Below are 24685 nucleotides of genomic sequence, written 5' to 3'. Positions count from 1 at the left end.
GCTAGGAATCCCCTTAGCTCCAGCCCTCAGTGGCCCCCATCCTCCTGCCCTGGCCCAGACTGGCCAGCAGAGGCAGTTCTAGGGCCTGGGTGAGGGCCCCACAGTTGTTAGGGGGTGGAACAAAGGCTCGCAGTGGGACCTGGGGCAGAAAGCCAGGCCCTCAGAGGGGAAGGAAGTCCTGGGCAGAGCTCCCTGTTCCCCCAGCTTAGCTAAGAAGAGTGATAAAGAGGAGCAGGTTAGGCAAGAGGAAGTGGGCTGGCTGAGCGAGGCTGGGACTGAGCTCCCAGGGCCCAGGCGGTGTTGGTGTCAGGTCTGTGTACCCTCAGTAGGCAGCCAGCACTGGGGCCTCTCCGAGCAGTCTCCTGTCCCCTGGTGTTTTCACCCGGGCCCTGCGCACAGAGCAGAGAGCTGGGCAAGACAGCACAGGGGAGGCTGGTGACAAGGGCTGCTGTGTGTGGAGTCCTGTTTGGTTTGTGGGGATTCTAGACTTGTACCAGGCCCACAGGGCCAAGAGGAGGCATGTTTGGCCTGTGAGGGGCCTGATTGCCTCACTTGTACCTCATTTTCATGGGAGGAAGCATTGAGAAAGAAGAGCCTGGGGCATTCAGCAAACTTTGCTTATTCAAAACACCAAATCCCAGCTGGGCCCCACCCCAGCCTCAACTCCCGCCTCCAGGGTGGTCCTAGCCTCCTCAGCCTTGGGGTGAGACTCCTATGCTTTAGAGCCCACCTCTGTGGCGGTCCCTTCCCCTGGGGAGCTCCTTACACCCTCTCCTCAGGCCCAGCTTGGACAACAGCCTCCCCAGGGGCCTCCACATTGTTCCTTCTCCAGCTCCTCAGCGGCATCTGACCAGATATTACTCCCGGGACTGAGGCCCCCAGCTCCAAGGTGACCAGTTCTGAGGACCCGCCCCTCAGTCCTGAACAGCACAGAGAAGGAAGCCCTGTGCAGGAAGTGCTGAGGCACAGGGTGAGGGCGGGGGCTTGGTGGAGGGGAGCCTAACCTCCCTGGGCAGGAGCAGTGACCACAACCCCCCAGGGAAGGCACGGGGGAGGAGACCGATTTAAAAGACAGATGGGCCTCTGGCCAGAGCATTCAGCTCTGCCCCCAGCCGCTGCCGCCCGTGGGCTATAAGAGTCTCCAGACTTCCGGACCCACTCAGGGCGGGTGCCATGTGAGCCCAGCCTGGCTCTCCCGCCGGCCTTCCTTCCTTCCCTCCTCCTACCCACGCGTGCCTGTCCAGCCTCTCCAAAGTGGGACGCTTAGCAGCATGTCTCTGCTCAACCCTGTCCTGCTGCCTCCCAGGGTGAAGGCTTATCTGAGCCAAGGGGAGCGCTTCATCAAATGGGATGATGTGAGTGGGGCAGGGGCCGTGGGCTGCTGGGGCACTTGGAGTGGTGGGAACCCAGTTGTCAGGGACCTTGTTGGGGTGGGTGGGTTGGTTTATGTCTGCGGGGACCAGGCGCCTGTGTGGTTTGGCCAGGCAGCTGACACTGCGGCCTGGATAAACAAACCTGGGGCTAAGCGTGTGTGCCCCCGAGCATCTGTCCCTGGACTGACTGGGTGAGGGCTCCGTCTCCGTCTCCGGGTGTAAGAAAAGGAGGGGCTGCCTGGGTGGTCACGGGAGAGAGTTTCTTTGGGTTTGGGTCTGTCCTTCCCCAAAGGATAGACCTGCTTGTCTCCCCTGAGACAAGCAGGATTTGTGGTTCCCGGTCTCAGCATCAGTGGGAGGAAAGTGCCCCAGAGCTGAGGCAGGGCCCGAAGCATTCTTGCTCCTCCCCATCTGGTCCTGCCCTGGCTCAGGGGAGCCCCACTCTTCCCTGAGCTGCTGTGGGGCAGCCACACAAGGCGGGGGGACCCTAAGTGAGAACTGGAGGCTTCTGCTGGGAGGGAACTGATTGACTTCTGCTTCTGCTGGGGGTTTTCAGCCGGGCTCCCTGTCTGCAAGGAAAGGGGGAAACCACTGCTTTGCCTTGTATCGTTGTTTCCACCGTCTGTGCCTTCCCAGGCTGGGGCCCGCTTCCCAGATTCTAGTCTTCCTGGCCCCTGAAAATGTGTTGCGACTGGCCAGGGATTCTCTTGGGCAGTGAGAAGAACAATTTGGGATCCTTCGTGAGGCTGTTTGGTAGGCCCAGTATTGAAACCACAGTGGGCTGGTCCCAGGAAGGTAACTGGAAGGCTCAGGGGTGTGTGTTGGGGGGGGGGGGGGCCCATAGGGCTGGTTCGTTCTCCTTACTGGTGGGATGAGGGGGTCCTGGGTCTGTGAGTTAAGGCAGCCCGCGGCTCTACATCAGGCTGAATAATCTGGTTGCCATGACTATGGGTAGGAGGCCCCTGGCTAGATGCTTTCTGCTTCCCTAGGAGTGGTGTGGGGGATGTGGCATGGTGGTGACATGTCCCAGGAGACTGTGGAATGGGGGAAGTGGCTCAGAATGAAAAGTGAAGTGGCCTCTCTCGGTTCCTCTGGGAAGTGTGTGTAACTTGACTGGGCAGAGGGTCATTAGGGGTGGGGACACACTATCTGGCCTTCTCTGCAAGCCAGTACCTGGAAACCCCACTGGCTACACTTGTAGCTGGTTGCCCCACTCCCTTCCCTGAGGCAGGGCACGGCATGACCTCGGATCCTGACCTCCACAAGCAGGACTCTCCCAAGCCTAGTCATGGAGCACATGCACCTGTGAGACAGGGCTCTGTTCAGACTGCCTTTAGCCCAACTGACCGCTGACTTGAGTACGTTGCGTCCTGTTCTTCGTTGAGCACAATGCAAAAGATGTAATCAACTCCCCACTTAATTTTGCCTCCCATGGTCCCTTGACAATGTATTTGGTGGGAGAAACTTCTCCTGCCCACGGAAGGAAACTCAGCCAGTCACAAGACATTCCATTTGCTCTTGGGGAACAGACAATTCTATGGTCACTTCTTCTCATAAAACTCAATCTTATTTCGGAAACTAGTTATAATTCAAAACTCACATCTTACTTTGGATGACATCTTCTGCCCTCCCCCTTCTAGGAATGGTTTTAGGTGGGCTACACATGCTCTGCAAAGGCAGGATTTCCTGATCTTCCACCAAGCCCTCCCTACTATGGGGTGCAGGGAGAGAAGAGGGAGAGGGGTGCCAAAGTCCTTCATGAACAGGTGCTATCATCAGTTGGCTCATGCTTTCTGAGCATGGAAGAATGTTAGGTTTATTCTTTCTCTAGTGGACACTTTGGAGGATTCTCCTAAAAGTGAGGAGACCCGCTGAGCTGGTGGTCCCTTATGTAAGGGTACTTCTGCCATCTATATTTCAGAAGGTCACTCAAAATTACTTCCTCAGCCCCTTGGAATCCAGATACCACCTTCAGTTGCCTGTAGTTTTGGACTCTGCCCCTCTTTCCCATAGGCTTTCTCTGGACCCCAGCACACACTCTTGTGTTCACTGCCCCAACAGATTCTGAAGTTTGGGTCCATCTAGCACAACCAGCGTCCCAATGCCTCTGACATTCAATTTCCTGGACAGGAGTCAGACCCCAGTCTGCTTTGCCCCACAACTGCAGGAGTGGCCAACGCTTTCTAAGTACAGTTGAAACCCCTCACTAGATTTAAAGTGAGGGGCCAGGCACTCCCCCCAACCCTCCCTTTGGGAGGGAAGGGAAGAGAGCTCACAACACAGCTTTCTCTAAAATTAGTCCCCTCCCAAAGTGTTTTTTCCCCCATACTCTAACCACCCCTGACCCGAGAACCTTGTTTTGACCATTTCCTTTGTAAATTCTGCATTTGGTGTGATTTGGTGTACAGCAACTATCATGCCTTATTGGAAACTTCAATTTTATTATCTTGCTGCATATGCATATGAAGATGATTAAAATGTAAGACAGCCTATGTGCTCTGTGACTGGAACACAAATTTAGAGCCATTCACCAGTTCTTCAGCAAACACGGAGCAGTAAACTCCTGGGCTAGCACATAGACTTGTGGCCCAGCTTATGCTACAGCACAGACTTGTTTCCCTGGAGTCCACAAGCCTTTGGGGATTTTTCTGGATGGGCTTGTAGGTGTGTGAACCACACACACACTGTTATAGCATGTTTCAGGGAAGACTTCAGAAGAGGAGAGACTTGGGGTGCTCTTTGAAGGTATTTCAGGCAGGGGAGGGTTGGGTTCTTAGGCTTGGAGGTGGGAATGGACTTGGTGTCTATGGGACAGCTGGATGGATTGGCGGGGAGTGGTTTGTGGAGGGAAGACGGTGAGCTCTGAAACCCCTGGCCTGGGCCAGGGAAGCTTGGCCTGAAGTCTCAGAGCAGAGAGTTAACCCCCTTCTGCCTTTTGTTTTCTTCCTTCCTTCCTTCTTTCCTTCCTTCCTTCCTTCCTTCCTTCCTTCCTTCCTTCCTTCCTTCCTTCCTTCCTCCCTCCCTCCCTCCCTCCCTCCCTCCCTCCCTCTCTCCCTCCCTTCCTTCCTTCCTTCTCATCCTTTACCACTTCTGTCTACAGGAAACTACAATAGCCTCCCCGGTTATCCTCCGTGTGGATCCCAAGGGCTACTACTTATATTGGACATATCAGAGTAAGGTGAAGCAGCCCCTACCTACCATGGCCCTGAGCTCCTGCTGATGCGTTGAGTCGAAGCAGCCTTTTGATAATGTAGGGATGGAGTTGTGAATGCTCAGGGAGTATAGAAAGACCTGGAAGGGGGGGCTCTGAGGGGGCTCTGGGGCTTCCTGCGGACAGGGGCTATTTGTTTTGGGAGGGAGAATGCAGTCAGTCCAACCATGGCTGCTTTGGGCCAACATGTTCTAGACTTGGCATCCCTTGGAGAGACAGAGAGAAAGGAAAAAGAACTGCCACCGAAGGTGGATTCTCTACCTGTGGTTCTGGGTAAACTGGGGCTCAGAGAGATCAAGTAGGGTCTCTGTACCTGAATGGAGGGAAGGGAGGGGAACATGGGGAGAGTTCAGGATAGTACGGGCAAGACCACAGGGCACAGCTCCTGAGTAACTTGAATGGCCTGGGAAGGAATGGACAGAGGAAGAGAGGAGGCTCCCATGAGTAGGGAAAACCTGATTGGTGGGAAGGGAAGGCTGGGGTCCAGGGCACCCCAGATAGTTTGGGCATCTACAGATGGCAATTGACCAAGATGTGAAGGGGTGTTGGAAATTCCCTCCTCTGCTCTTCATTCTTGACTGACCTTTTTGTTCTCATCCCTTCTTTGCTCCTAACTGGGGCACTCTTCAGGAGATAGAATTTCTGGATATCACCAGCATCAGGGATACTCGCTTTGGGAAGTTTGCCAAGATACCCAAGGTAGGTGGGCCCAGTGGCATCCCAGGCTCAGCGTGGCCACCAGCTCCATGGGGCCAAGCTCTGTGGGTGTGGGAAGCCTAATCTCTGGAGCAAGGGGAAGAGTTCCCAGGCTGGCCAGCAGGGCCTCCTCCCAGAGTGGAGGGGGAGACATGGCTGCTCTGAGCTTTCCAGAGCTTTGGTACCAGGGAACCATACACAGAGATGCTGTGTGGTCAGTTCCTGTCCCTAGAGCACCCTGGACTGTCTGGGAGGTATTGCTTGTGCCCATCCCCCTCCCCATCTGGCTTGCCTACATTTATTTGCCTAACGCCAGTAGGAAAACTGGAGGAAGGGATTGGTGGGAAGCTGGATTCCCTGAGACTGGGACTTAAGAATTCATCTTCAAATGAAAAGTGGCAAACAAAATACATGGGACTCCCAGGCCCTGCTGCTGGGTTAATCTCTTCCTGTGGGTTCTCCATCTCCACTCCAGCCCCTGGAGTTGGGAATGGGAAGATGCTGGGGCCCATGGCTCCTCAGATGGGGATGGGACTCCACCCTAGGTGGCCATAGTTCAAGTGCTGAGGGAGAGGGACAGCGAGAGCCACAGTGGGCAGGGATGGGGGCATACTTCTGATCCTGTGTCACCGCCTGCTGCAGAGCCAGAAGCTCCGGGATGTCTTCAACATGGACTTTCCTGACAACAACTTCCTGCTAAAGACGCTCACTGTGGTTTCTGGCCCTGACATGGTGGACCTCACCTTCCACAACTTTGTCTCCTACAAGGAGAATGTGGGCAAGGTGCATGGTGGGGGCACATCTAACCTGGGGCTGGGCACCTGGGGTAGCCTGGGCTTCCTGCGAGACAGGCCTGGGTTGCATGGGGTGGGGGCACCTGTGTGGTCAGGGTTCTGACTGCCATGCCCTGGGGTCCTGCAGAACTGGGCTGAAGATGTACTGGCTCTCGTCAAGCACCCGCTGACAGCCAATGCCTGTCGCAGCACCTTCCTGGACAAAATGTAAGTGCCTGCCTGCCCAGCCTTGGTGTGCGGGGTTACAGGTGCCAGCCCCAGGGCCTAAAGAGCTGCTTTCTGCCCCACCAGCCTGGTAAAGCTCAAGATGCAGCTCAATCCTGAGGGGAAGATTCCTGTGAAGAAGTGAGTTTCCCCAACTCTCTTCCCACACTTCCACCCAGCTTCTCTCCAGGTCTGACCCCTCTCTTTGCCTGGTGCCTTTCTCTGCTCCTTCAGTTTTTTCCAGATGTTTCCTGCTGACCGCAAGCGGGTGGAAGCTGCCCTCAGTGCCTGCCACCTCCCCAAAGGCAAGGTGAGTGGTTCCCCCGTCCCAGCCCACCCCCTCTCAGCTGAGCTGGCTGTGACAAGAGTCCAATATGGCCAGGCCCGGTCAGGGCGGCAAAGGCAGGGGTGAGAACACAGCCCGGCCAACAGCCCCCAAAGCCAGTTAACCTTCAAGCACCGGGTTCTGATACTAGGCACAGAGACAGGACCTGGGCAATGGGGATGAGGTGCCTGGGTCCAGAGCAGGTTGGTCTACACTGCCTACTCCTGGGTGGCTGGCTGTGTGGGCAGTGGGTGGTGACTGTGTTCAGGGCAAGTAGCCAAGGTGGGTGCATCCCCATTCTAGCCTTGCAATGAAAGTCGAGAGGGAATGTTCTCATCTAGAAGAGGGAGATAAGGTCAGCAGGGATGGGGCAATTTGCAGGGGTTGAAATGTGGGGAAGGGGCTAGTTGTGCAGAGTGTGGGAAGGGGAACAGACCAAGCATTGAAGCTGCCAGGACACAGCCTTTAGCTTAACGCAGGAGAACATTTTTTCACCTTCCGGTTAAATGATGTTAAATTACAAGTTGTGCGCAGGGTCACCCTATGAGGGGCCTTATGTGGATTGCAAAAAGGAGTCCTCTGGGCAGATGCAGCCGGAGCCCAGTGTTCATGCCTGGCTAGGGGAGTGGATCTCAGTCCCCTGTGCCCATGAGGGGCACTGCCCCAACAAGAAATTGTTGTTATAAAATAAAACTAAGACCTTATCAATCACCTGTCCACATGGGTTCCAGGAAGACTACTCCCCCTCCAGTCACAGCTAGTGACCCCTTGAGGGAGTCAGTCATAGGAATGCAAGCACCGGGTTAAAGAGAGGGTGGGAATGGGCTCCTGTGGTGGGCCCTGCAGCCGGTACTGCTTGCTGCACATCCACTCTGCTGTTCTGCCTCCTGAGCTCCCACCTTGGCTAAGTGCTCCTTTGTCAGCTCTCCTTGTGTCCCACTAGGACCCACTGACCCATCTTTGCTTGGAGCTGATGGGTCCAAGATCCAGGCTTAGGCAGATATGGTCTGGCTCTCTTGTTCAGACCCTCTTCTCCAAACTGAGACTGATGTTGGCCTTCTAGTATGATCCTAGAAGACATCGAATGGGTTTTTCTGGGATGGAAGGCAAAGGCACAGAATCCCTGGACACCACTAGTCTACTTTCAGTTTCTACTTCTATAAAGTTGCCTAATCTGGACATTTCATGTAAATGGAATCATACAATATGTGTCCTTTGGTGTTGGGCTTCAATCATTTAGCATAAGGGTTTCAAGGTTCTTCCATGTTGTAGCATGTATCAGTACTTCATTCCCTTTTACCGCTGAGTAATTTCCCATAGTTTGGAGGGACCACATGTGGCTTATGTATATTCATTAGTTGATGACATCTGGGTTGTTTCCACTTTTCGGCTATTTTAAATAATGCTGCTATGAACATTCGTGTGCATGATTTTGCCCGGACATGTGTCTTCAATTCTCTATACCTAGAGGTAGAATAGTTGGGTCAACTATTTATTTAACAACTGTCTATTTAACATTTTGAAGAACTGCCGAATTGTTTTCCAACGTGACTGACCATTTTACAATCCTACCAGCAACGTATGAGGGTTCCAGTTTCCTCACCGAGACTTGTTGTGTGTCTTTTTAGTTTTAGTCATTCTGTGGGAGTGAAGTGGTATCCCATTGAGGTTCTGATTTGCATTTCCCAAATGACTAATGAGATTGAGCATCTTTTCATGTGTTTACTGGTCATTTGCATGTCTTCTTTGAAGAAATGTCTATTCAAATCTACTGCCTGTCTTTCCATTGGGTTATTTGTCTGTTTACTGTTGAGTTGTCCCTTTACTAGACATTTGATGTGCCATTATTTTCTCCTTTCTGTGGACTTTTTCACTTTCTCGATGGTATGCTTCGAAGCACACAAGTTTTTAATTTGAATGAAGTCCAGTTTGTCTTTTTTTGTTGTTGTGCCTTGGGCTCTTTGGTGTCTCTAACTACTACTGTTGAATTATCTATTTCTCTTTTCAGTTCTGTCAGTTTTTGCTTCGTGCATTTGGGGGCTCTGCTGTTCGGTGCACAGTTTTCATTCAAGTTGCATCTTTTGGAAAATTTGTCCTCCACATAAAAAAAAAAGACAGCCCACTGCTCTGGCAGCAGCACCACTTGCTCCTAACCTCTTTTCCTCCCTGCTCTGGTCATCCCTTACTTCTGATCCTGCCACAGCCAAGGGACTAATCGGTGTCCAAGTTCAGGGGCAAGGCAAACCAGCTAAGCGTGCTCTCTGCTCAGCAACCCGCGCCTTGAGAAGCAGGTCCTTGGCGGCGTACCGATGCTGCTCTGCCTGCCCTGAGCCCTCTGTTTGACAGGCCCCCTTGTGCAGGGCTGGGCCTTGTCTGTGGTTCTTAGCACTGAGAAGGTGGGACGGGAATGATCAGGTGACTATCCCCCCAGAACGATGCCATCAATCCTGAGGACTTCCCAGAATCCGTCTACAAGAGCTTCCTCATGAGCCTCTGTCCTCGGCCAGAAATAGATGAGATCTTCACTTCCTAGTGAGCTTCCTTAGCTGGGCTGGGCATGGGGAAGGGGTGGTGGCTAAAATCCCACTTGCCATGCTGGGAATTAGGTGGCTTCTCTGCAGTAGGCAGTGGTTCGTGTCTATTGACCTCTCTGACCTGCAGCCATGCCAAGGCCAAACCCTACATGACCAAGGAGCACCTGACCAAATTCATCAACCAGAAACAGAGGGACTCCCGCCTCAACTCTCTGCTCCATCCGCCGGCGCGGCCTGACCAAGTGCGGGGCCTCATCGACAAGTACGAGCCCAGTGCAATCAACGTGCAGAGGGGTGAGGACTGAGGGAGCCCCTCCACCCCGTGGGCCTGACCCACTCTGGCAGCCGGGCTGCAGCCCTGACAGCTCTCTCTTGCACCGCCCCCGCCCCCCCAGGCCAGCTGTCTCCTGAGGGCATGGTGTGGTTTCTCTGTGGGCCCGAGAACAGTGTGCTGGCCCAGGACAAGCTGCTACTCCACCAAGACATGACCCAGCCACTCAACCATTACTTCATCAACTCCTCGCACAACACCTACCTGACAGGTGACCAGGGTGACCTCATTGCGACCTCTCCTTTTATGAGGGCTGCTCCTGTTCCCCTAATCCGTCCCTTGCAGGGATTGCCCACGGGATGCAAAAGGACAGACTGTGTTGGAGAGGGCTGGGGTGAGCTGAACCGGCCTCTGGTGAAGCCCCCGCCTCCTCCTTTTGCTCTGGCACAGCTGGCCAGTTCTCTGGCCTTTCCTCGGCCGAGATGTACCGCCAGGTGCTGCTGGCTGGCTGTCGCTGCGTGGAGCTGGACTGCTGGAAGGGCAGGCCCCCTGACGAGGAGCCCATCATCACCCATGGCTTTACTATGACCACAGACATCTATTTCAAGGTCAGACTTAGCATGAGGAAGCTGGAGGCACCGGCCCTAGGGGAGGGCCCTGGGCCATAAGTTCTCTGGGGGTGGGGGAGTGGGTGCAGCTGAAATGAGGGAGGGCTGGGAGGCCTCAGCCAGTGAAGGGACCAGAGAGGACCAGAGGAGACAGGACCAGCGGTGGCCCTCCAGTTCTTTGTGTGTCCTGAAACTGGGGAATGGGGAAGGGTGTCGCCGGGGGTGGGGGGCCTGGAGCACTGACCTCCATTCGACGGGGCCCCCTTCTCCTCCAGGAAGCAATTGAAGCCATTGCAGAAAGTGCCTTTAAGACCTCCTCCTATCCTGTCATCCTGTCATTTGAAAACCATGTGGACTCGTACGTATCAGACCTGTTCAGCCTCATTCCCTCTCCTGTCCCCATCTCCTGCCTGTAGCTGCCCTGCCCCAACTGTCCCCCACCTCTAGCCATGCCCTCCAGCTCTCTCTTGGGTTTCAACACAAGTTCCTTGGGACCCCAGGCTCTCCTGCCTTCCTGTCCCTGCCTTCCTGACCTCCTGTGCCCCTGATAAGCCAGGTCAGGGGCCCAGAAGGATGGACAAGATGGGGGTAGAGCTGCTGAAACCTACCCCACTTCTGCTCCCTGCAGACCCCGCCAACAGGCCAAGATGGCTGAGTATTGTCGAACGATGTTTGGGGACATGCTACTCACAGAGCCCCTGGAAAAGTTCCCAGTGAGTGGACTTTGCTGTGGGGCATCTGGGCTGGGGGGCTGGGGGCCCAGGGCAGGGGCAGGGCCAGGTTAAGGGGGCAGATGTCCCCAGAGGATGTTGGGGTTTCTCTGGTAGGATTGTGGGGCCAGGATCTTATCATCTACCATAGGTCAGGCACCATGCTGGGCTTTGGGGCTATGCAAGTGACAAAGACACAGTTTCAGCCCTCAGGTTGCTTACCCTTTAGTGGGGGAGATAGATAAGTAACCAAGCCATCACACCCAGGGGCTGCTGTGGGAGTACTTGGGGATCAGGGAAGTCTTCCTGGAGGAAGGGATGGCTAAACTGAAATCTGAGAGGGAAAGTGGATGATTTTGGTGACAGTGGGAAAGATTATATAGGCAGCTGGGAGAGAAGAGTGTTGTCTGAGGAACCAGGTAAGCTGGGTCAGACGGGAGCACAGTACATGACAGAATATGGTGGGACACGAGGCTGGAGAAGCAGGCAGGGTAGATGGAGTGCAGCTTGGTACAGAGGAGCTGAGGCTGCTCTCAGAAGGTGAGGAGATGGTACTCACCCTCTCCCATCTCCCTCAGCTGAAACCAGGCATCCCTCTGCCCAGCCCCGAGGATCTCCGAGGCAAGATCCTCATCAAGAACAAAAAGAACCAGTTTTCTGGCCCAGCATGCCCCAGCAAGGAGCCGGGTGAGGAGGCTGAGGGCGAATGCCCACCCAATGCCTCTGTGGGTGAGGGCACAGGTGAGTCGGTGGAAGGGGAAGGATGTGGCAGGGGGAGCATCTGGAGGGGGAGACAGAGGCTGGGCCTGGAGGGGATGTATGGGGTCCCCAGGCCCCAGTGCTGATGGAGCTGCATGTGGCAGTGTGGGCTGGTGAGGAAGGGACAGAGCCGGAGGAGGAAGAGGTGGAAGAGGAGGAGGAGTCAGGAAGCCTAAATGAGGAAGAGATCAAGAAGATGCAGTCGGATGAGGTGTGTAGAGGGCAGCCCCGAGCCCCTTCTGCTGTGTCCACTGTGAGCCCTCAGGTGCGGGCATGGGGCCACTTCCCTGGGTTCTGTGCCTGCCCTCCCCTTCTCCACCCTCCCCTCTCTTCCCTAGGGCACAGCGGGCCTGGAGGTGACGGCTTATGAGGAGATGTCCAGCCTAGTGAATTACATCCAACCCACCAAGTTCATCTCCTTTGAGTTTTCTGCCCGTAAGTGGGGGCAGAAGTGGGGGGAAGGTGATAAGCTGGAGATGAGGCTAGATTCAGGAGAAGGCCCTTAAGAATTGCATCCTGACAGCAGAGCTTGGGTAGGGGGAAGAGGAAGAAGGATCCCCCCCCTTCCTTGGACTCGGGGGCCCTGTCTATAAATAGCCAGCAGAGGAGTCAGGCAAAGGGCTTGTTTAAGTAGCAGTGGCTCCCGGTTTCCTGGCACTGTAGTGAGGAACTTGGCACCTACCAAAATGCTCTGGAGTGTGTCTGTGACAGGCAGGCCACTTAGGACAGGCCATCTTAGCTTGTCCTTGGTGTATACTGCCCACCCCTGCCCCCACCCCTCATGTCCAGCCAGAATTCATGTGCTCACTGTTGGTACATCACAGCATGGTCCTGTGCCATCTAGGGCATGCACCCCTCACTCTGCAGGACTGTGGCACATACTCCATCCCTGGGCATGTCTCCCACATATACCCTTTACCCCCTGGCACACCGTTCCCCACACAGATCTGCACATCAGCTCAGCCCCCTAGGCCCTTGGACCTCAGTGGAAATGCTAGGTTGGAGGGATCTCTGCTGGAGGGAGCTAACCCAAAGGGAGGGGAGGAAGGAGGGAGGAGGACAGCCTGACATGGGCCCCCTGCCCTTTCTCTCCAACACAGAGAAGAACCGAAGTTATGTCATCTCCTCCTTCACAGAGCTCAAAGCTTATGACCTGCTCTCCAAGGCCTCAGTGCAATTTGTGGAGTATCCTTGAGGCCTCGATAGCCAGGGCCCCTGGTTGGGGTGGAGGGACGGGGAGGGCCTGGGGGACAGGGCTCCCAGAGGGAGCTGTTGGGTCCTCCTGGTGTGTGCAGCCTTTGGACGGGCTCCTAAACTCTGAGGCAGCTACAACAAGCGCCAGATGAGCCGCATTTACCCTAAGGGCACCCGCATGGACTCTTCCAACTACATGCCCCAGATGTTCTGGAATGCCGGTTGCCAGATGGTTGCCCTCAACTTCCAGACGATGGGTGAGGGTACTTCTAGGCCCCTGAGAACCTTCCCCTGCTCCCTGCCTCTTCCACCCTCACCCCATTCCTGTGGGTAGGGGGGGTCTTAAGAAAAGATCGAGGGTCCTGATGTTTGTTCAGGCCATGGGAGCACGTGCAGGTTTGTGCGCAGTTAGGGATCTACATGCATTAGCTCATGCCTATGTGTACAGGTTGCTCATGTACGGGTATGTATGTGAAGACGCCAGGGCACTGGCATGAGTTCTGGTTGCTCTGCCGGAATGGGCCCCTGCTTCTCCGGCCTCAACTCCCATTGCGATTTGTGGTCTGGTCGTGGCCGTGTCCCTGTGGACTCCAGGTTGTGGAGGCTTCCTTAGAGATGAGACGCCCCAAGGAAACAGGCTGGGTCATGAGAGACCCTCATCCTCACAGCCCACCCATGCTCCTATCCACAAGATGGCAGAGGCTGAGAAATGCAGGAAACAGAGACTGGGTGCAGACCCAGGGCTGGGCCTTCCTCACCGAGTGCCTTTGTTCCCCCAGACCTGCCCATGCAGCAGAACATGGCGCTGTTTGAGTTCAATGGGCAGAGTGGCTACCTCCTCAAGCATGAGTTCATGCGCCGGCCAGACAAGCAGTTCAACCCCTTCTCAGTGGACCGCATCGACGTGGTGGTAGCCACCACACTTTCCATTACGGCAAGGCCCCGAGGTGGACAAGTGGCCGGGAGGGCTGGGGTCTTGAGGAGAAAGACACAGGAGCTCTACTCCTCCACTCCCAACCCCCTCCTCTGATATCCTGAAAACTTCAGCCCAAGCCAGTTTGTGCAGTAGCAAGTTGCCTTGGAAACTGCCTCCTCCTCAGCACTGGAGGCTGCCTCTTGGTCCCCATGGAAACCAAGGGGAAGGGCTGAGGTTGCGGTGGGGGAGGGGAGAAGAGTAGGCAGAGTGGGTCCACAGGAGCCCCAGGCCCTGGGGGAGGGCACTGTTCCTTCCTTGCCTGGGGAGGGAGGCGGGGAGGCCCACACTTCTTCCCTCAATGCGGGAAGTCCCTGGTCGCCAAGAGCTCAGCTATAACCCTTGAGCCACACGGCCCCAGCTGAATGGGGCTCTGCGCAGTATGCAAGAAAGGATGCTTCAGCCACAGGAGTTGGAGGCCCCAGGGACTAGGGAAGAGCCTGGGTGGGAGAGCTGACACCGGCCTCCCATGGGCCCCCACCCCTAGGTGATCTCTGGACAGTTCCTGTCAGAACGCAGTGTGCGCACCTATGTTGAAGTGGAGCTGTTTGGCCTTCCTGGGGACCCCAAGAGGCGCTTTCGCACCAAGCTGTCACCCAGTGCCAACTCTATCAATCCTGTCTGGAAGGAGGAGCCCTTTGTCTTTGAGAAGGTGGGGATCTAGGGCAGGGGCTGGGGTCTGTCCCTACTTCTTGGCCTCTACTTATAGAAAAGAGGAACTAAACAAAGGGACTTCCTTCATCCTCTCTCTTCTCCACCCCTCACCCCATGGCTTCCTGATTTTTAAGAGTCCAAAATCCACAGTTACAGAAATTTGTGAGCAGGTGTGTTTGTGTGTGTGTGTGTGTGTGTGTGTGTGTGTTCATGTTGGGATGAGAGGTAGAAAGGTGAACTCCCGGTCGAGGGTACAGAATGCCACGGAATGGTGAGGGTGTTTTGCTCCCACTGGATGCTCATTGGCAAGGCTGTCAAGGGCTGCCTCCACCAGGACCCCGGGGCCCTGGGCTGCATACCCAGTCCTTCTCCCCTGTGTGGAGCAGCCATGGCATGAGCTGAGAGGATGCCTATGTGTGTGGCCTAGAGTGTACCAAATCTGGTAACACCTGCCAGGTCCTCACACTGACGCTAAGACTTCTGACGCTAGGGAGGTGAATAGCTTGGCCACTTCCTAGCTTGTCCTGTCTCGAACTCTCCCTAGATCTTGATGCCTGAGCTGGCCTCCCTCAGGGTGGCCGTGATGGAGGAAGGCAACAAATTTCTTGGACACCGCATCATCCCCATTAATGCCCTGAATTCTGGTAAGGATGGAGTCCTTCTTTGCTGTTGCCAGCCAGTCTGAGGACCAAGGGCAGGATTAGGAGCCTGTCCAGAGGGTGGGGCTGTTTCAGGGAGGTGGCCCTGTAGACCTTACCTAACCCTCTTCATGTTATCAGCCCTAAGGAGTGTGGCAAGAATAGGAAACTGCCAGAGGTGGGGCCTCTGCCCACCTATCACAATGTCTGTAATATTCTAGAACTACTGGGGCAATTTCCCAAGTAGCTGACACTTATTGGACACTTAAAATGAGTTAGGGCTTATAACACGTTCTCACTTAATCCTAACAATAACCAAGTGGGGAGACCCTAGTCACCCCATTTCACAGCTGAGGAAAATCTCAGAGATTTAAACTAAACTGCTCAAGGTCACACGACCAGGATGGTACAGAATCAGACTCAGGCTCTGGCCTCTCTGACTCCAAGGCCACAAGTCTTGTGTACCTAGCTGCTCCTAGGGTACTGGGGGTGGGGTGGGGGGGACTAGTGCTGGGGTCAAAGAGCATGGCTTACTGCCCACCCTGTCATGCCCAACAGGCTACCACCATCTGTGCCTGCACAGTGAGAGCAACATGCCCCTGACCATGCCTGCGCTTTTTGTCTTCCTGGAGATGAAGGACTATGTACCTGACACCTGGGCAGGTAGGAGGCCCTTAGTATGTTGGGAGCCAGGATCCATTCCCCCTCCCCCTCCTCAAGCCAGCCTCCAGAGTGGGGCAGGACAGGGCACCCTGGGGTAGGTGAGGATGGGGGAGTCTTCCAGGGACATCTCCAAACCAAGCCCGTGATGCCCGTATGCACGCAGATCTCACTGTGGCGCTTGCCAATCCCATCAAGTTCTTCAGTGCCCATGATAAGAAGTCTGTGAAGCTCAAGGAAGCCATAGGAGGTCTGCCTGAGGTCTGTGTTGCCTGGTCCAGGAGCTTTGCCCTCTGGGAGGGACGATGCAGGAGCGGGCAGGGTCCTAGGTTGAGAGACCAAGAGACGTAGGTGCTAATCTGCTCTCCCCACACAGAAACCCTTCCCACCTGGGAGTCCAGCTACCGGCCACGTCAATGGGGCGCTGGCCTCACTGAGCAACGGGTCTGCAGGTATGCACTGCAGGTAGGGCCCTCCCACAGATTGGAAGGGCCTCGACCTCTCCAGCGGTACCCACCGCATCCCCCCAAAACAGACTTTCACCTGGATGGGAACTGTGCCAGAAGCCTCAGCGCCAGGAAAGTGCGCTACAGGGGGTCCATAACGCCCCCAAGGAGGAGGAGCCTACAGAACTAACCCTCCCACTTTCCCCCTCCTCCCCCCAGCCCACCCTGTGGCTCTTGGAGCAGCCGGGGCCAGGGCCAGGGAGCAGGCCGTGAAAGAAGCTGCGGGTAAGGCCTGCTGAGTCCGAGCGATCTTGGGAACGAGCCCGGGGAGGGTCCTAGGCTCCGGGGGGGAGGGGGGGGGCTTCTGGGAGGCGGCGCACCTCATCCCGGCCCCCGCAGAGCCGCGGACCGCCAGCCCAGAGGAGCTGCGGGAGCTGAAGGGCGTCGTGAAGCTGCAGAGGCGGCACGAGAAGGAGCTGCGGGAGCTGGAGCGGCGCGGCGCGCGGCGCTGGGAGGAGCTGCTGCAGCGGGGCGCGGCGCAGCTGGCCGAGCTGGGGCCGCCGGGCCCGGGGGGCTGCGGAGGCCGCAGGCTCGGCGCGGGCAAGGGTTCCCGCAAGAAGAGGTAGGGGCGGCGGCGGCCGCGGCGGGCTCTGCCTCCGAGGCCCTGGCGGCGGGCGCGGGCGGCCGAGGGCTCAGGGCCTGTCCCCACGTGGCCTCCACAGGACCCTGCCCGGCGAGGAGACCGCCGGGGCCGCGCCGAGCGAGGGCCCCGAGGGCGCGGACGCGCGTGCGCGGGAGCTGAAGGACCGGCTGGAGCTGGAGCTGCTGCAGCAGGGCGAGGAGCGGTACGAGTGCATCCTGAAGCGCAAGGAGCAGCACGTGGCCGAGGTGCCGGGACTGGAGGGAGCCACGACCCAACCGACACCCCCGCGTCACCACCTCCGCACAGCAAAGGGCTCCTCTAACTAAGCCCATCCTTGCACCCCCCTCGCCCCGCAGCAAATCGCCAAGATGTTGGAGCTGGCTAGAGAGAAGCAGGCCTCGGAGCTGAAGAGCCTCAAGGAGACCTTGGAGATGTAGGATTGCCACCCGCCCATGCGTGACGCTCCCCTCACAGGAGGGCTCAGGCCCCTGAGGACATCTTCCTGATGCTTGTCTCTCCGCAGGGATACCAAGGAGATGAAGAAGAAGCTGGAGGCCAAGAGGATAGAGCGGATCCAGGCCATGGTCAAAGTCACCTCAGACAAGATGGCTCAGGAAAGGTGAGCCCTGGAGGGAGGCCCAGGGCTCAAACTCCAGGGCGAGTCTGAGAAGGCACTCCAGGGGGGAAGGGGCCTCCCTGCAAGTGGATCCTGACTTGCTTCCCAGAGATGTGCCTGTCCTTTGGCTTTCGAAAGTGAATCCCATTTCTGTCACCTCTGATTGGAGCATCCTCCTTAGTCAAAACCCAGAGGCCATCACCCTGAGCAGAAAGGAGAATTTAAGGGAAAACCAATCATACAAAGAGGGAGGCGAAACCTTGAGACTGTAGCTTCCCCCTGCACACCTTGGAGGACGGTGCACTCTAGTGAGAAAGCTCTTTCCTCAGACAGCCTCTGGAGCTCCCAGTTGCCCCTCGAGTCCTCCTTGGGTCCCCATGATTACTCCCTTTGGCTGGTTCTGCTTATAAGGCCGAGGTTTCATTTTGTCTATACCCTGAAGAGACCTGGTCTCATTCGACTCTTTCTAGGGGCCTCCTGCCCTCTCCTAAACTCTGATCACCCCAACAGGCTGAAGAGAGAGATTAACAACTCTCACATTCAGGAGGTGGTACAAGTCATCAAGCAGGTGTGTAAGAGCTGTGTCCTTCACACACACATACACACTCACTCACTCACACTCTACAAGGAGGGAGGGGTGGCCCCAGGCCTTTTACTTTGCCTTTAGGAGATGCACAGTCCAGAGGGGCCCTGCAGCTCGGGATGGGAGGAGGCAGTAAAGAGGAGGAGCTGCCAGGCTATTGCAGGGTTCTGGCCTTTGGAGGGGGGCATACCAGCCTAAAGGGATCTGTCTCTGGCCAGGCTCCCTGAATGGAAATGATAAGTGGCTAGCTGGCCTGGGGAGGATGCGATGTGCGATGTGCGGGAGTGAGGGGGGCTTCCTGAGGCTCCAAGGAGTCAGAGGAGGAAGGAACACCCTGCTGAGAATGGACCTAAAGTTCCGCTGGGACCACTAACAACACTACAGAGCTCCCATTTACCAAGTCCTGACCTTATACCCGGCTCTAAAGCAGCTACTTTACTAGCAGTGTCTCACCTACTTCTGCCCAATCCAGCGAGACAGACAACTCATTTTCCAAATTTAAAGACTGTTTGAAGGCTGACACATTTGTCCCAAGTCTTAGAGCTGGTTAACTGGGACTGTAGCTGGATTCGAAGCCAGGTTGCCTGTCTGTGCTGTACTGATCCCCTGCCTCTCTCTCCCACCCAGATGACAGAGAACCTGGAGAAGCACCAGGAGAAGCTGGAGGAGAAGCAGGCAGCTTGCCTGGAGCAGATCCGGGAGATGGAAAAGCAGGTGACAGGGACCACTGCCCTGGCCACCAGCAGAGTTGGCCTGCCCCAGGGAGCTGCCAGTCGGGGGACGGGGTGAGGGGAAGGGGACTCAGCCCTCACTGGTGGACCACAGGCCCTGGTTCCCACCGGGTCCTGGGGCCCTTTAAGAGGAGGTAGTTCTACAGGTCTCTTTGCCTGGTTGGCACTCCCTCCCCTGAGAGGCTCCCTGATGGTCTCCACTACCCTCCACCTCCCAGTCTCCTGGGAGCTCTGAGCAGACTGGGCATCTCCTCGGTTGACTGTTCAGGGGAGGGAGAGTGGGCGGTTGGCCCCTTCTGAGACAGGCGGTGGTCTCTGCTGTCCCCACAGTTCCAGCAGGAGGCACTGGCAGAGTACGAGGCCAGGATGAAGGGCCTGGAGACCGAGGTGAAGGAGTCAGTGAGGGCCTGCCTCAGGGAAGGCCTCCCCTCTGAGGCCGAGGAGAAGCCCGAGAGGTCTTGTGGGGCCTTCAAGGAGCTGTGTGAGCAGGACCCACTCATAGGCAAGGCAAATGCCCAGGAGAGCCGCCTCTGACGCCCCCGTCCCAATGGAACATTCTGTAAGGGCATTCACTCTTCTCGGGGATGTGGCTCTATCCCCCAGGAGGAAAGGCCCCCTCATTCTAAGGCTGTGGGAATCTCTGGCTCCCTTGGACTCTGGAGTCCCCTCCTCAACAGCGGGGCTAGAGGAGGAGGCAGGAACCTGGTACTGCCAGGGCAGGGGACCCGTCTGGGCTTTAGAGGCCCTCTCCAATCTGACTTCCTGCTCTTCATCCTTCATCCCTTCCTCTGAGTGAGTGTCATGGATTCGTTGAGGGCAAAAGAATATGGACTGGGAGGCAGGAAGTGGGGTCCCAGCCCCCCTCTACCTTCCCTAGTGTGCAACCAGTGGTGTCCCACCCTGGACTCACTGTTCTCCCCTGAAGGGTTAGGCCTGGCCACCTGGAACCTCCACTCTAGTGCCTCTAGTTCAAGCAGGACCACACTCCAAACCCTCCTGCCGCGAGGCCCCATCTCAGACCTGTCCTGAATTGGCCTCCTGTCAGCTCCCTGATATGGAGCCTGGCACTACCTCCAAGCTCCCTGGGGACAGCTGCTTCCAGGATCCCAGGCTGAGGCCCCTTCCCTGGCCTCCTGCCTGTGGGGGATGGGAGGCTGACATGGAAAAGCTGCCTCAGATGTCTGGTTTCTGAGACACTGGGCCTCTGGTTAGTAGGGAGGGGCCAAGGAAGGCCTTTGGGACACTCTCCTAGCCCTGGGGTGGGGGAGGGGGTTATTTCCTAGTATGCACCCTCTTCAGGCTGCCTGACAAGGTCAGCATTGTTTTCTCTCCTGACTTTACATAGATTTATTTATTTTTCCCCTTCTTACTGCTACTAAAGAGAACCCTGTCCCAGTATTTCTTGCCTAAGTATGGCCTCTGTTCTACTGCTACGAAATGGGAGGCAGGGGCCCAGTTGCTCCTGAAATGAAACAGCCTGGTGGGATTGGGGAGGGGCAACCTTTGGGAGCTGAACCCCAGGATGAAGTCCCTTCCAGAGCCCAGTGGAATGGGATGGCCCTGCCTCTGGGAGTGAAGGGGATTCACTTCCCCTTGGCCAGCTCTGATGCCACAACCACTGGAAAATGAGGTCACTCCTTTTCTCCACCCACTCCTCCCCCATGTGGCCCTTCCTTGTCTCCACCCTCAGGGTGTGAGGCAGAAGAGCCTATTGCAAAGGTGCCCCCCACCCTCTTGGGGGAGCTGTGAACCTCCAGGCCACCTGGGCCCCTTTAGGCAGACTTAGAGTGGTCACATTTTTAGGCCGCTGTCGTAGTTATGGTTGAATCCAGCACTCACTCAACCAGGGCTTGTGGGCAGTTGTTCACTGCCTCTGTGGCATGATCCAAATCCCAAATGGGAGAAGCCAGGTGGGGATTGATTCTAGGAAGAGCTTGTTTTCTTATCAGAGAGTTACAACAAATGCCATTAGCTCTGAGCACCTGTGCCTTCGGAAAATAAACAGAGCCACCACCACCGCCCTCCATCCCTCTGGGGGCCTGACCTCTGGGATCCTAGCATTCCCTGGTTGCAGGTTGAGACTAGGGGTCCTGCCCATTCACAGCAGTAAGGCCTGTCATGGACGCGTCCAGCTTGCATACACACTGGATACAGCCAAGGGTGGAACACCTGTACCCCGAGCAGTGCCCTGTCTTTAGCTCTCCTGCTGGGCACTCAGCTGCCCCATTTCCCCGCCAGCCCTGGGGTAGAACTGTGTAGGGATGTGGATCCAGGCTAGAGGAACTCACTGACCCAGGCACGTGGGCCTAAGCCAGAGCCAGTGCCAAAGAGAGCCCCCTGGGCAGGCCCTGGTTTTTGCCCATGACTGTGGCGGGGAAGGAGAAGCCAGACCTGGCAGAGTTTCTGAGCTTCCCAGTGTGGAGCTGGGAAGCCCAGGGATGGGGAAGGAAATGCAACCCTGCCTCTGGGAGAGGCCTCTGCACAGCAGGTTGGGGGCCAAGGCCCAGATACCCACCTCCCAGCTTCCTGTCCTCTGGAAAAAGGGCCAGGTGCCCCGGAGGAAAATGCCATAGTCTTTGGGCCCTGGAGATGAATTAATCTCTGGCTGTAGGGGATGTGCCGAGGAGGGCTTGTTGCCCTCCCTCAGGGCCCTGAGCAGGTGAATTCCTGCTATATATCTGTGGGGCTGGGGCAAGGGTCCCTGCCCATTCATCATGCCTCAGTTTCACCTTTTACATGAAGTGAAGGGTCCCTACCCCCTTCCCAGTCCCATTGCTGACTCAGATACCAGAGTCCCCTGCTGACTCACCCCACCTCCCCCCTCCCCAGCTCTCTGGATCTCCCAGGCATGTGCCACCAGGCCCAACCCTGCTGAGCTGGTGCAACGTGACAGCGCGAGGGGGCTGGTGACACTTGAGAGGGAAAGAAAAGGGTCTGGGAGGGGGGCTGGCTGCAGACAGAATGACAGACTGCAGACCAGAGCTTAGTGCCTCTGGGAGGAAGCTCTTTTGCCAGCCTGGGACCTGCCCCGGGGAGAGGCTCAGCAGTTGAAGGGGAGGGGAAGGGAGTGTGGAGTGCCTGCCTGCTCCCTGCCTCAGCTCCATCTCTTGTCAGCCTTCAGCTCCCTAAGCGACAGCTTCTAATTCCGGCTGTTGGGGCCTCTGTGCTCTGCAGCATAGTCTCAGCTTTTTTTTTTTCTGTTTCTTTTCTGCTCAGAACATACTGAGCCTACAGAAAAGTCAGATCTAGGGCTCCAGGGCCTGGGACCCGCCACAGGTCTGGCTAACGTGGTGATGCCCAGACGGGGCAAATGCACTGGCTGCTCCTTCTAAAGAATAGCCAGCGTGGCACCGTCTGCCAAGCCATGGTTGAGGCCCCAACAGGAAGTTCCAGCTCCGGTGCCTCCCGGGAACTATCTCCATCCACCCCCAGGAAAAGAGGCAGAAGCCCCAGGGAGGAGGGGGCCGTGGTTCTTTAGGACAGAGCATGTACTCATTCCATGTTCCCGCTGCTTCTCTCCTCTACCTGGGGTGTGTCACTACCTGGCTGGTCAGGTGGCCCACCACCTGCAGACTCCAGAGGTAGCTCCTTCCCTGACTCTAGAAACAGAAAGGATGGAAGAAAGCAATTTCCCTTATGCTGCAAAAAGGGAAATTGAGTCATGAAGGGAAGGAAAGCCTTTCTTCTGCTGAGGGGGGCGAGAGCTTTCCTGCACCCCCACTGGGGTTGGAGCGTCTATACTCACCCCGAGGTGACACCCCAGGAGGGGTCCCGTCACCCCAGGAGGGGCCCCCATGTCTGGGGCGGGTGAGATTGGGCTTTCTATGCTCTGAAGAACCGTGTAGCTTTTTCCCTGACACTCTCTAGCTTGATCTTGCCAGACGTAGGCAGGGCTAGTATTGTCGTATTGTCGACTTCATTTTGCAGATAAGACAATGCGGGCCTGGAGCCACACTGCTAGTAAATGCCTTCTAGCTGTGACTTAACTCCGATGTCAAATGCTGTGCCCTTTTTGTGACACCAGGAGAGAAAAGGGTCAGAGCAGGGCAATTAAACAATGAGAAAAGAGAAGGAGTGGGAGCTTGACAATATATACAGATATACATCACATGCACCGCCCCCCGGAAGAGAGGGATGCGGGAGCCCTTGCCCCGTAGCTGGGCTCAGAATGCCAGGTGAGCCTCCCTGAAGCCTAGGAGCTGGAGAAAGGCAAGAAGCCTGGAGTGCAGAGCCCAGTGTGCACTTTGCCACTCACCCATCTGGGCCCACTGTCTTCTTTCCAGAAGGGCAAATCGTCTCCTTGCTTATGCTGCAAAGCATACTATCCATGCTCTGCCCAGGTTCAGGACATCTTTATTATTCCCTTAATTTCCTGTCTTCTATAGGAAGGTTCTCAGTAAAGCAGTCCTCAATACTGTCCCCTACAGGTGTTTTTCTCACTTCCTGGCCTGGCCTCAATAACCCTGTCTGGAATGTCTTCTTAATTTCCTAGCAGTCAGATCCCCCACATGCTTGAAGAGCACCTCCGAAGTCCTGTCTCCAGACTTCCCTGGGAGACTACCTCTCTTCCCCACAACTTTGCCTTTTCCTCTGAGCACTGTCTCCGTTTTGTATTTAACCAATGTATTGAGCCCTAGGACGATAGCCTCTACTTTTTTGTCCCGGTCCTGTCTTCCTGCTTGGGAAGGAAGGTCTCTTCTATCCAGAACTGAACTTTGCTTCTGTATTTCCCCGCAGCTGAGAACACAATACTTGGCTCATGAAAAGTCTCAGTAAATTCTGTAGATGATACTTGATTCTCTTCATACGTTACAAACATTCATTCCTGCCTCCCCTACACACCTACCCTCCCAACCAACCCTCCCTCCGCCCCACGGAGCACTGAGGAGCCCGGACTCCCCTCAACAGAGGCCTGAGCACCTCGGCCCTCCATCTCAGGAGCGAGTGGCGTTGCGGAGGTTTTTCAACACCCCACTGACTCAAGCGCTCTTCTTCCCTTTCAAAAGGGTCAGCTAGCAGTCAAAATCAGAGCCCTGTGGTCTGGGGGTGGTTTTGTGCTCAGGAGGGAAGGGAGGACCGTAGAAGCCTTGCGTTTCGTCCCCTAGCATTTCCCGGGGTGGCGGCGCCAGGGAGCTCTTCACGCGGCTGCAGCACTCTCGGATCTCCAGGCTCCCGCTCTGGCTGCCGCGTCTCGGCTCCGCCTGCCTGTCAGCCGCCGGGAGCTGGCAAACGCGCGCGTGGTCGGGGTTGGAGACGTCGGAGATTGGAAAGCGCACTCTCCCCTCCACCCCCGCTCAGAGTGAGCGTGTGCGGGAAGAACAACTGTGTGTGAGTGCGTGATTCGCTACACTTCGAGTGGCAGTTCTCAGCCAGAATGAGCGCCCCCCATCCTGTGCGCAGCGCAGACCCCCTCCCCCCCCGCCCCCACCGGCAATTACTTCCTGTTCGCCTTTCACCGCGACCTCCCGGCTCGCTTATGGTCCAGTTCTGCCCTCTTGGGATCCCATTTCCTTCCACCTGGACCGCTGGAGGCAGCCCTCCCGTCTTCCCCGACGGGTCCGAGGTCCCAAGTTTCTAAGGAGCCAAGAGCACCGACTTTGGTGGGGGCGGAGGGCGGGAAGACGAGGAAAGAAGACTGTGACTTTGGGATTGGCCTGGCCTGCTGCATGTGGCCCCCAGCAAGCAACGGCCGCCCCCGCCCCGCAACTGCCGCCGCAGCCCCAGGGGAGCGCGGAGGAGGAGCCGCTCCCCGACTTCGTGGCCCACAAAGGGGTGGGGGTCAGAGGCGGTCTCCCCCGCCCCGTGCGTTCCTGCCCTGACGGCTCAGCCCGCTTCCAGGGCAGCCATTGCCATGGAGACCCCCGAGGCTATAAAGCCAGGTATGTAGGCTTGCGGCGGCTCCCGCGCCGCTGAGCCCCCCAAGTAAGGAGCAAGCGCCCCGGCGTGGCCCGGCCCCCGCGAGCGGGGAGGAGGCGGAGGAGCGGCGCCAGCAGCTTGAGGAGCGGCGCGCCCCGCCAGGGCTGGAGGCAGGCGCGCACGGCGGGCGCCACCGTCTCAGCAGG

At 56.7% G+C, this 24685-nt stretch overlaps 1 protein-coding gene across 1 annotated transcript; it reads left to right on the top strand.

Annotated features, from left to right (window-relative positions):
- The first annotated feature begins 1023 nt into the window (after positions 1 to 1023).
- PLCB2 (phospholipase C beta 2) lies at positions 1024 to 23414 on the top strand. Its single transcript, XM_039232853.1, has 32 exons — positions 1024 to 1355; positions 4474 to 4551; positions 5215 to 5283; positions 5923 to 6063; positions 6202 to 6281; positions 6366 to 6419; positions 6513 to 6588; positions 9035 to 9135; positions 9265 to 9431; positions 9533 to 9679; positions 9859 to 10016; positions 10292 to 10374; positions 10645 to 10729; positions 11305 to 11467; positions 11590 to 11696; positions 11824 to 11920; positions 12586 to 12670; positions 12812 to 12936; positions 13459 to 13613; positions 14140 to 14304; positions 14851 to 14950; positions 15503 to 15607; positions 15771 to 15865; positions 15981 to 16056; positions 16270 to 16335; positions 16450 to 16672; positions 16773 to 16938; positions 17050 to 17126; positions 17217 to 17312; positions 17820 to 17877; positions 18520 to 18606; positions 18954 to 23414. Exons 1-32 carry the CDS (start codon positions 1272 to 1274, stop codon positions 19155 to 19157), a joined length of 3573 nt encoding a protein of 1190 aa, XP_039088784.1. The 5' UTR covers positions 1024 to 1271; the 3' UTR covers positions 19158 to 23414.
- Positions 23415 to 24685: the final 1271 nt, after the last annotated feature.

This window comes from Hyaena hyaena, unplaced genomic scaffold (genome assembly GCF_003009895.1).
Source record: "Hyaena hyaena isolate Hyena2069 unplaced genomic scaffold, ASM300989v1 scaffold_70, whole genome shotgun sequence".
NCBI lineage: Eukaryota > Metazoa > Chordata > Mammalia > Carnivora > Hyaenidae > Hyaena > Hyaena hyaena.
The sequence above is the reverse complement of the archived record's forward strand: the minus strand, read 5'-3'. Positions and strand labels throughout refer to the sequence as shown.